Source organism: Pinus tabuliformis, chromosome 6 (genome assembly GCF_031772625.1).
Source record: "Pinus tabuliformis cultivar Carrire ecotype Pingquan chromosome 6, CPIR1, whole genome shotgun sequence".
Classification (NCBI taxonomy): Eukaryota; Viridiplantae; Streptophyta; class Pinopsida; order Pinales; family Pinaceae; genus Pinus; species Pinus tabuliformis.
The window spans coordinates 580,694,769-580,706,855 of NC_142292.1; the positions used below are offsets into that span (position 1 = coordinate 580,694,769).

The 12,087-nt window shown below is 37.6% G+C and overlaps 1 protein-coding gene across 2 annotated transcripts in view; it reads left to right on the forward strand.

The window, feature by feature from the left end:
* LOC149259863 (NAD(P)-binding Rossmann-fold superfamily protein) overlaps nt 1-12,087 on the forward strand; it is a 330,444-nt gene that overhangs the window by 114,922 nt on the left and 203,435 nt on the right. For both annotated transcript variants that reach the window (XM_089419258.1, XM_089419250.1), the window contains exon 9: nt 2,476-2,580. In XM_089419258.1, coding sequence (XP_089275384.1) covers nt 2,476-2,580 — 105 coding nt within the window. The remainder of the gene's footprint in view (nt 1-2,475; nt 2,581-12,087) is intronic.

Genomic DNA, 12,087 nt, shown 5'->3' on the forward strand with positions numbered 1-12,087 from the left:
GCCTCTCCTAACAATGCTTTTATTTTAGAGATAACTTTTATTGTACTGCAGCTTTCTTCTCGGAAAATTCTGTTGTTTCTTTCCAACCATAATTTCCAGCAAATAAACTTAGGGATCCACATCCAGCTGGTTTTAAGCAGACTTTTATTTTTGAGGCAGAAAGGAGATAAGCTGGCCCAGGTTCTGAACAAGGCAGGGATGTTGTCTGGGAGAGCAAGGATGGGCTCTAACATCAGCACCCCCCTCCATACTTCTTGAGCGTAGGGGCATAGCAGCAACAGGTGATTGGTAGTTTCTTCATCAGACTTGCAGAGAGGACATCTGGAAGGTCCTTCCATCCCTCTTCTTCTCAAGTTATCTCTGGTGAGGATGCTTTGATGTGCCACGGTCCAGCAGAAGAAGTCTATTTTTGGGAGAGCTGGAAAGTCCCATATAAATTTCCATTGGGCCGGGTTTGGAGGAACATGAGGAACAACCATAATTCTTTTGTAACCTTCAGAAACAGTATAATGGCCAGAGCTGGATCCCCAGCCTCTTTTGTCTTTAGCAGTGGTTTTTGAAGGCGATTTTCCTTGGAGCATATCTAGTAATAATGAGGCTTCCCCCTGCAGCATTATGGGGACCTCCCCCAGGTTCCACCCATCCCAGGTTCTGTCAGGAGCTTCTTTCCAGTTCGAAATGTCCCACAAAGTGTGCAGATTGCGAGAATGAAGCCAATTTTTAATGTTTGCAAGCCCATTCACATTCTTCATTGGCTGGTCACCCAAGATCGAATCATCCCATATATTGATTTTCTTTCCATTACCCGGGATCCAATATAGATGTTGGCTGAATTGTTCCCTTGCAGCATTGCAGAGATTGAATATTGGAGAACCTTTTAGAGTTCTTGGAGGTTTGTCCAGGCATCTCAAACGCTGCCCATGGAAGTATTTCTTCCAAATGACTCTTTTACTCCAGCTAGTCTTTCCAGAAACTAAATTCCAAAGAATCTTGGAACCCAAAGCAAGATTTTGAGCAGCCAAATTGCGCAGCTGGAGGCCTCCTTCCTGAAAGGGATTTCTGAGGATTTCCCAGTTCACTAAATGAATTCTTCTATCATTGTTGTTCCCACCTTCCCACAGAAATCTTCTCAACAGACTATCTAGCTTACTGAGGAAGGTTTTTGGGGCAAGGAGGATTGAGTTTTGGAATAGAGGCATGCTTATTAGGACCGATTTCATGAGGATGACTTTCCCTGCATTGTTCAACCAAGAGGCACCCCAGGCTTGGATTCTATTTTTTATTTTGTCAATCAGCGGCAGCCAGTGAGCAACTTTAGGCTTAGATTTGAAGATTGGTATTCCGAGATATTTAAATGACTCCCAATTTTGGATTCCTTCCATTTCTAAAAGTCTTGCTATGTCAGCCAGCTCTTTAGTCGAGCAATTCCAGCCGTAGATAGAGCATTTTCTGTAATTGATTTTGCTGCCCGAAATCAGCCTGTAAGTGTCCAGTTCCCTCTTGAAATGTCTTGCAGAGATCAAGCTGGCTCCTCCAAGCAGCAGAGTGTCGTCAGCAAATTGGGCATGGTTAATGTCTTTCACCTTGTGAGTGGTTCTGAGGCCAGGCAATGTTTGGAATACACTTACTATTACTTACATAGACTACACACAATTAAATCTTGTGTACTAGCATTTCTGCTACAAAGAGCCCTGATACTACTTGTAAAAATTCAAAGTTATAAGAGATAATCCAACATGAAAACTTGCCATATACATCGAAAACACAAAAGATACCAAAGGCATTCACCATGAAATATGCCAAGAACATAGAGAGGAGAACCCTTAAGGTAGGGAAACACCATTAAATACTCTTTATGGAAGGAACCATTCCTCAAGCCATGCTTGCTACAAGACAACACAATTCAACACACCTCCAATACAATGACACTCATGAGTATTCCTAAGGATACTATGCCAAATACCCCTTATTATTATATTATTTCCTTTTAGTTTCAAAATGGGTTTACTCCATTATTATGCTCACATTATCTTTATTATTCGTTTAGGTGCCTCCCTAAGTACCCTATGTTATCCTCCCTAGGTACATTGCAATGCAGCAGTTGTTTCCCACGTTAGAGGTGTGGGATGATTAAGGTCATCATTTGCCTTGATGTTTTTTTGAGCAGTAATGCTGAATTAGGAAATCTTCGTCAATAATATAGATTGATTTGTTATTATGTTTTAATTTTATTGATGCCAAGTATTTCATTTACTGATTGTGTATTTTTCATGCCTAAAAATCCGTATTTATTATTTTGTGTCTGCAGATAAAGTTCTGAACCATCTATCTTAATAATTATTTTTCTAAAATCTCTCTCCCTCTCCCTGTCTTAATCTTTGTCTCCACAATAGCTTCTGTTTATGTTATAGTGGTATTTACTATTTGATAACTCTTATTTCTGTGGTGCATATTGATCAAGTTATTTTTGTGCAGTTAGGTCAGAAAGGGATTAAGGTGTCAATAATCTGCCCTGGTCCTATTGAAACATCAACACCACGTTCTTTGGCTAACACATCGGCACAAAATTCAGCACAGGAGGTAACTAGTTGTGAGAAGTTGAGAACAATGTAAGAAAGAATAAAATTAATTTCATGTTTATTAGGTATATTGTTGGATCCATGTATTCTGGGGGTATTCATTAGAGTGTTAACCTCAGAGGGTTGTACATTTTTATTTATCAGAGTTTTAACGCATTGCGTCATATCGAAACTTATTTCTTTTAGTATCTTTTGCATCATCATTTGTCTTTATTGAATATATCTTTGAGTACAGCAAATACATGTCTGCTCCAGTGGTAGTTTCTCTCAGCATATATGTTGAACTTTGAAGCCAGATTTTTCTATTCCAACATTGAAGGAGCTGTCGAGATCCAAAATTAAAATGAATGCTTTGGTTAAAAATGTCCTGTAATTGAAAAACTTTAAGGAGAGATTTCCTTCATATTTTTGGATGTCAGTAGCCCTATGAATATTGAACTCATGGCTGAGTCTGAAGTTGGATATTATAAGCTTTCTCTTAATGAAAGTGATATTCCATTACAACACAAAAAGGTTCCATAATGTCATATGAAAGAGTACAGTAGAACCTACTAAAATATGTTCTTAAGACCTAAAGCGTCATAAATATATTTCCTTGAAAGCAGTCTGTCTATTCTCATTGCAGTGACCATTAAATTATTAGCATGAGTTACTCAGCTTTATCTATGTAACAGTCATTGAATATTTTAGTACAACATTGTCATCTGAGGAACACAGTAGCAGAATTCAGTCAAATCAGGCCTTCCCGCATGAAAAGTCTTCCAGAAATTAGACTTGGACGAATTTATGCACTAATTTGGATTACAGTCAATGAAGGTACCAGTGGTTGAATCTGAATCGTTATTATTGGAAATTTGATGCACAATTTGTCTGCAATCAAGAATGTCTCCTATATAAATTAAATTTGATCATGAACCTATAGCCCTCAGTAGTTATGAACAATATCATACCATATAAAATAGCCAGAGAGCTAAAGAAGAATATATAATTGAAACGGTAGGGGTGGTTTGTCGAGATCATGGCAGGCAAGTCAGAAAAAAGAAAGGGAAGAAATAAATAACTATGCTGATTTCTTACTTTTAGCTTGGGTTCAATCAATATAGTGGCAGAATTTTTGACAGTTAACTATGAAAGCAACCTACTCTCACCTGAAAAATGATTTGGAACCACCATTGAACCTCGTAGAATTTTTATTTCTTTGTTTTCTAATATTTTGAATAATTGAATGTTTTTTCATGAGAGCTAGATGTATATTCCTGTATTTTTTTTCGAATTGTAACTTTTCAATACAATTTATTTTATTTTATTTGTATTGAATGTGAATCCAAATTTGTATTTGGTAAAGACACCAAGGAAGGGAGATTGGTGACATCAACATCCTGGATTGGAGCAGTTTCTTGCCTTTAGGTAAAGACTTTAGTGCTCGCATACATCTGATCAGAGCAGCTCTAGGCTTTACTCCTGTAGCACATGTCTCTTGAGCTTCATCCATAACTGGCACAAATCTATTGGACCTCTTCCATTTCACTCTCAAGGCAATCATCTTGACTTTAGGTTATTATTTGGGGACTGGTTTCTAGCTGCTTCTTCTGATTTGTTGTTTATCCTTTTACCTGACTTTTGCCCTATGAAGTCTTCTTCTTCATTAGCCTTTTCAGGTGGGTTCAACAGGGTATCCTGCTGAACTATATTAGTCCCAAACTGTTCTGGCTACACATTCATTGCCCACTATACTCTAATGCTAGAGCAATTTGACCATTGTACCTTTATCTCCCTTTCCATGCATCTACAGAATATGTGGTTGCTGTTTTCCTCTGGTTCAGCCTTCGACAAATATTTTCTTCTTTATTTTGTTGTTGAATATTCGTCCCTCTTTTGTCCTCCCATTTCTATAAGAACTGTGCTTCTGTAGCTGTTGAAAATGTGGCGAGTAAGGTCTTCTGGCTTGTGCCTTAGCCAGTGAAGACCTTGAATTGTCCTCATGAGTTAAACTTCAGTTAGGATGAGTTAATTCCAGTTTACTGGAATAATCATCAAGTTAACATGCATAGAGTTGAAGCTTCAGTTAAGTGTAGTCTTCATCAGTTTGACTACTGAATGAGGTGGTAGTTACAATTTCAGTTAGAGTGAGTTAGTCTTCAGTCTTGATTGAAGGAAGGATGAGTTAAGAACTCCAGTGTTGATTGGAGAGAGAAAGAATGCCACTCTTAGTTAACTCATCAATCAAAACTCAAGTTCTAAATTTGAACTGGGCCTTCTTGCATGTTCGAATTGGGCCTATAAAGAGGAGGACGAAGGCACAAGGAAATTCATAGTTTTGTGCACAAAGGTTTGTGTGACAAGACAACTCACGAGTTTGTGAGAGAGATTGTGTCCTAAGAAATAGGAAGAACAAGTGTGCAGGAGTTGGTTGTGCGCAAAGAAGAGGAGCTGGGTCCTAAGAAATAGGAGGCAGGAACTGTGCAAGGATACAAGGATTCTCCCTATAAAATAGGAGCTGTTCTCCACTAGAGAATAGGGGCTGATGTGCACTAGGAAATAGGGGCCTAGTGCGCAAAGATAAAGGAGAAGAGAGCAGGTTTTGCAAAGCAAGTCAGGGAGGCAATAGAGGAACAATTGCCTGCTAGAGGGACGAGATCAAGCAGTGATGAAGGCAAGCCAAGATCAATTGTATCAGTTGAGATTTGTGAGAAGAAGTAGAATGCTTTCCCAGAGAGACAAATTTCTTTGTAATAGATCCAATTGCTCAAGAACAATCAATAAAATTGCACATCAATGAAGCAAGTTTTCCATGTTGGGTTTCCTGAGAAGACAAGTGTGTCAGTTTGTGTGATGTGTTTTTATATCTTTGGTGTTTTTATTCAGCTGCTTATGAATTATTAAGAAACTCTGTATCTTGGTGAAAGTAAACTAGTTTTTAGTTTTTCAATTATTCATCTAAGTAGTTGCAGAGTTTCATGGAAATTTAACACACAAAACTATCTCATGACAAACAAAATGTGGGGAAAACAAGGAACAGGGGAGCAAAGGGCTTTGTGACATGCATAATGCCTCCTTTCCTCTTGCATTGAGCATGGAAAAAATTTAGTGAATATACTCACTCAAAAGTCAAAAGCAAACCACTATTTGCAGTGCATCATTCTTGCAAGTTAAATTACATGCACATGATAATGAATTACAAATCATAATGGAAAATCAAATGACATCATAATTCATCTCAAAGCCTCAGTCAAAGTAAAACAAACCAAATTAGCATCTTAACTTCGCGAATATTGGAATATCGAGTTTGCTTTAAAAGTTTGGAAAATCTGAAATTTACAAGTACATAGAGATGTTGGGAATGGTGTTCACATTCAGTCACAATTGAAATTAAATTGGTGTGGTATGTTGCAATTCTAGTGTATGGATAAGGCTGACCTATAAAGTCTCATGTGGGCCTATAACCCCTCTTAGGGAGGGTGCCCACAGCTTGGTGTGTATAAATACACACTCAAGTACCTTTTTGGTAATTGTCATCATATATCGCTCTTGCTTTAATACAAGTGTTAATCCTATTACCTACTAAGTTGTACCTAACATAAATGAAGATCCCATAGCCTAATGCACAAGGCACTTACCAAATTTTCAATTCAAAAGTCCAACAAGGCAACCTTGCCCCTTCTTCTTGTTGAAGAAAGTGTAACTAGGTTTGGTATTTACAGAATGTAATTTTGATCTTTGTACTTGTTAAGAAAAATAAATATTATTTTTGTAAATTATAAGAATGAGTTTCTTGCTCATTCCATAGGTCTAGGAAAGTCAAAGAGTCAAAGACATGTAAGGAGCTTCATGAGCCTATGTAAAATGTATACAAGTCTAGAACAACCCTCCAAGACAAGCACAATCCTCCAAAGACGAGCACGAAGAACACTGCCTGCAAAATGATGAAGAGATCAGTTAAGTCGGCCTCAAAGAATATACAAATGACATGTTGGCTCTATAAAAGAGACACATCAGTTCACATTGACATGTCGACTTATTATGGAGGCATAACACCTATAAATAGATGGCTAGAGTTACCACAAAAAATCAGAATTTTGGATAAGTATATTTGTAACTTCGGAGGTATAGGAACTCAGATTTCAGATGCATGCAGGGCTGTCTATCTTCGCATAAGGCTCAGACTTCGGATGGCATTACTGTAGCTTTAGATGGGTGCTAAAAAAATAGTAACATTCTCGGCATAAGTATGATGATAAGGGCTTTGGTGCAAGAGTGGAATAGACTATCTCATCATTCTAGACAATATCATCTTGGTATAACAGTGATGACAAAAATCTCAGGGATCCACATCAGTCTACACAGTCTCGGCATAATTCAGATGAAGAAGGTCCTATAGTAACACTCTCTGCAGTCATGATCTTAAGCTTAGATATGATCTCAATGGAGACTCTGTCACAAGGTTATGATCACAACGAAGGAGCAGCTATGGTGAAATAGTCATGACCTCGGTGGGCCTAGGTGCAGACCTTAAGAAGATCTCGGTGGTACAGTTAAGACTTCGATGAAAGTGCAAAGATGTTGTAGCAACAGTGAAGATCTTGATGATGACCTCAGAGGTGCAACAATGATGATGATCTCAGCAGTGACAAAGAAGAGGATTGGTGTCTTGGTCTTGGAGTGGCTCAGTAAGTCTAGGGTCATGGTCTCAGTGTTTGTCAATTGGAATCTCTATAAGAAGAATTATGTGCGGGTTTTCCTGTCCAAGAGGGAGAGGTTTTTGCCTTGGTGGAATGCCAACATCTTGTGTTCTTGTCTCTTTTTTTTTGGTAGCTATGTGATGAAATAAGAAACACACACTCTAATAATGTCAAAGAGAAGATTGTGCTAATAAGAAAAATTAAATGCCTCACAAATAGTTATTATGCTAAGAAGAATCTCATTAAATTAATGCCCTAGATTCTTCGACATGGGATCAGAGCTATGGTTGTAGTCTAAGGAAGGGCAGAAAGAGACATACAAGGATCTGTCTTCAAGGACATCAAAGCAAGTTGAAAGGTTTAAAGGAGCAAGTCTACAACAATACATGGAGTATCAACTTCAGTGATTATAGCAGTGTGGAAAAAGTCTGGAAAAAATCCCGATTTAATCCTAAAAACACGATTTTTTGAACTAAACGATTTAATCCCCCGACTTTTTGGCGACTTTTTCACAAAGGAAAAAATCCTGATTTTTTCCTTATACTCCCGATTTAATCGGGATTCGACCCAAAAAGTCTGCCTCCCTTCCCAGGCCGCAGATAAAGAGGCCGCAAAGGTGAAAAAACTGTAAATTGAAGCTTCCATCCATGCATTTTCAAGTTATTGCATTGTATTGTTTGTCATACTTCTTGCGAGCATAGCAGTCTCATTTGTAATCTGTTAGTTTTGAGGTTAAGATATATTTTTGTTTTCCAAGGAAAAACAAATCTTTATACTTCATATTTCTAGTTAGAAAGCAAAGTATACATTGGCTAAGCCTCCAGGTTTTCAGTGATCCAGACTCTAACAGCCACTGCCCCTTCAAAAGATTACAAAAGTACCAAAAGGACAGGCATACAACAGTCTTCCGTAGAAAGAACCCCACACCATCAAAAACATTGTTACAGTTGTTGAATGCTTCCAGAAGAAACAACAAAGAGGAGGTCATGAAGATCAAATAGCAACAACCTATCCAAAAAAAAAAAACCAGTGCCTCAAAAAAGAACCCATTTTTCAGACAGGAACAAAGTATGTGTGAAATCTTGTGACAACAAAGATCCTTCCTACAATGAGAGCACGTTTTGAAAGGGAATCTTCTTTAGTGGTGAACTCCCTGTAAATGTGGGCAAAGGTTATGTATCAGAAGTGGATTTTACCTCCAAGAGTTTTTGAATAATAGATGCCAAGGCTAGGTTAGTAATCTGACATCTACTGTTTTCTCAGAAAATAAGCAGCTTGGAGTCACCAAGCGTTAATTTTCACATCTACTGTGATACTCACTGTTAATTTTCATTGGACCTACCACCTAACACCTTATTACCCAAGCAGATTACAATCTACTGAATAAATGCATGAATTATTTCTTAATACAATTAGCGGAAACAAAAATTAAAAGGGGAAGAGGATCTCAGTGACTGATTACTTGATGACTTTTAGATGACTCATGATATACATTTATTATATTTTTTGTTGAGATTTTGACTCTTGAGAGTTGAGACTCAGACAAGACCCAAAATTCAGGAGTTGATTCACTATTTTGATATGTGATGTAGCATTAGACTTCATATACATATTATATATTAGCTTTCTTTACATGTTTATGTGGAAATGCATTTATTTGATGTTGTGGATACTCTAGATGTTAAAAAAATAAAATAAAAATGAATAATTTTGTGTTTTTTTAATTTTGCCGACTTTTTCAAAAAACTCCCGACTTTGACGAGTTTTTCAACTTTTGGACCCTTGCTGAATTAATCCCGACTTCGACTTTTTCCACATTGGATTATAGTCATGCACTCAACTCATTTTCAGTTTGATGGTGTATATCAGTACCATTCTTGGGATCCTCACTTCTTGATCGCTGAACCTTCTCTATGAAATGAAAGAGAGTCTTGTCATAAATTACAGATTCAGGGATATATGGCAGAATTGATCCAAGAAGTGCCTCTCACAATCCATATTATACCACTGTCTCAATCTAGTTACTGCAAGAAGGCAGTTTGGGTGATAAGACAATTTCTCTATACATAGCCTCTCTACACAAAGACATCATTGTCTCGGTACAATGTCATAACAAATACTTGTCACAGTCTTGGAACTTGAACAACATGATGCTCAAATTAGAACATAAGTCTCCTTATATCACTATCATAGTTTGGATAATGCTCGATGTAGGTGTTCGCTGATGCACTCTAAGGAATATTGAGTGTGATAAAGTCCACTTGTGGGATAGCAGTATCACTAACATGTCAACAATGTGCTCAAATACCTTAAAGATGAATTGGAAGTCAAGATGATTTCAAGATCATAACGTAGTTTCAATGATGTCAAAATAACAAATGTCATAGAGCTAGAAGGCCTCCTAGGAAGTCTTGACAAAAGGACACTAGTGATGGGAAGCTCAAGCAAAGGAAGTACCAAGGTGAAGATCTCCTCTTCACATTCCAAGTAAGTATATTTAATGTTCATTCAATTTTTGGTTTAATAATTTTCTTTTGCAAGGAAATAGAAATACTGGAGGATAGTCAAGTCATGAAATAAGGTCCTTGCATAGACTAAGGAGGATTGTCATAATCCTCATAGAAAAGAGAAGTCATTGATGTATATGGAAAGGTCTCTGATGGTCAAGAAGTGCTTGAATGCATCAAGAGACTCATAGGAATCGTATGAAATCACTCAAAGGTCCTCACATGCCAAAAGAGGAGACATAAAGAGAGATATATGAAATACTAGACAATATATTCTCTGAAATTGTAGTAAAGGTCACATCACTTAGACCTACACAAAAGTTTGGTCCTCAAGCAAAGCAAGACATAATAAGTATAGCTAAGATTCAATGCTATAGAAAGATTTTGGAAGCTCATATCACTGAAAGATGGAGGAAGCTGAAGAAAAGGGCCAAGAAAAGAGGGAGTAACAAATCTCTCCTATGAGTAAGATAGCACCCCTCACAAAAAGGGTCCTATCATAAGCTCCTAAATCCTGTGTTATAAGATATGACAATGATAATAAGATGCATCATGGCATCATGGAAGCATTAGAAACAAGAGCTTGTGACATCACCATGTGAATCATGAAGGACAAAATCCATACAGACAAACATGTAGGATATAGCTCTTGGGAACCTCAATGGACATTGAAGGAAAGGAAGAAGTCATCTAAGACAAGGCTCATCATACGTCAAGTCAAAAAGAAAAAAGTCTGCCAATTGGGGATATACAAGATCCTCAAAATTCTCTAATGGAATCCTCATTGTAGGGTTCACTAATCTAGAGAGGAAGCAAATGTTTCAACAAGAACTCCAACTTATGGAATCCATAAGATGATGATGTGATGACATGAAGCAGATCAAGGGATTGAAGATCTCTTCAATCAAGGAAGCTGTTGGAAGAAGCCTCGATGACCTGAAGGTAAAAATAAGGTATGTATGCTTGTGTTTAATATTATAATGACATGACATATGGTTGTAGATAACATAGATCATTACTTCTATCTTGAGAAACATGATCAAGAGAAAAGGATCTCCTCCTTTGAAAGGATGCAAGAAGACATAAGTCACATTCGATGAAATCAACATAATATGTCCTCATATGAAGTATGAGGTGGTTGATCACAACTAAGAAACTCTAATTAAAAGGCACCTAGGAATGGAATGTGTGAGGAAGGAGGAGTTCGTGAGGTATGCAACCATGATAAAGGCAATCACCATCCAAAAGACCAAGAAGATTTGACTAGGAAATCTCCTGGAAAGATATGAAGTCTTTGATGAAAGTCTAAAAAAGATGAAGACCCTTGACAATGGATATCTTTGGGAAATGTGTCAATATGTGTGCAGGATGCTAATACCTACAAGAAGATGTCATGATGAAGAGCCATCTCGTAAGGTATGATTTAATTTAATATGATGTTTTGATTTCTTGAATAATATCTGGATAATGCAGGGCTACTCGAACAAGAGTTGTAAATACAAGTACAACTAGCATTCATGTGGTGGATGGAAGAAGCATGATGAGAAAGTAGTCATATAACAAAAGAACCATATATGAAGAAGGCCACTTTCCATGAAGAAAGGAATGGCATGATGAACTAAGGATGAAAGTGATTGATGGCTGTTTTCCTATAAGGAAGAAGCTCAACTGATTTTCATGACATCAAGGAGAGAAGTTGATCAAGCAGCTGAAGGACCCATGAAGAAAGAAGTTGCCGATGTATAGAAGAGTCCCTAGCTAAGAGGGAGCTCTGACAGGTCCCTGATCAAGGGGGAGCTTGGATTGGATCACCCTTGATTTAAAAGGAGTGACAGTTATGTTTTTCTATTTCATGTGTCATGCACTAGACCAGGACTAACAGCTGTAAGTCTAGGTGAAGGCCATGAATGGAAAGGTAGACACATGATAGATATAACATTCTTGTCTTCACCTAGGAAGAAAGAATGGAGGATTGGTTAATCATCTGGCATCTAATGCTCTTTGAGGATGTGTAGGGCATCCAAGATAAGAGTAGGCAAGAGGACCGATATTCTTTGAGGGCTAGGAACCCAAGATAAGAATAGTCTTAGAAGGTCATACTTAGTGAACACCCGGATGGGTATGTACCTTGAGAGACAATGATAAAGGTGTCTATAAATCATTGGTCTTGCCAACGTTGTGCTCTAATCTTATGAGAGATATAGTTGTTAGTCAAGGCCTTGCTATAAACAATGTTGGTTACTATGATGCTATAACAGGTGGGTTACGAATCCGATTCATCTTATGAGAAATTCTTCAGATTGAGAATGACCAAGTACCATT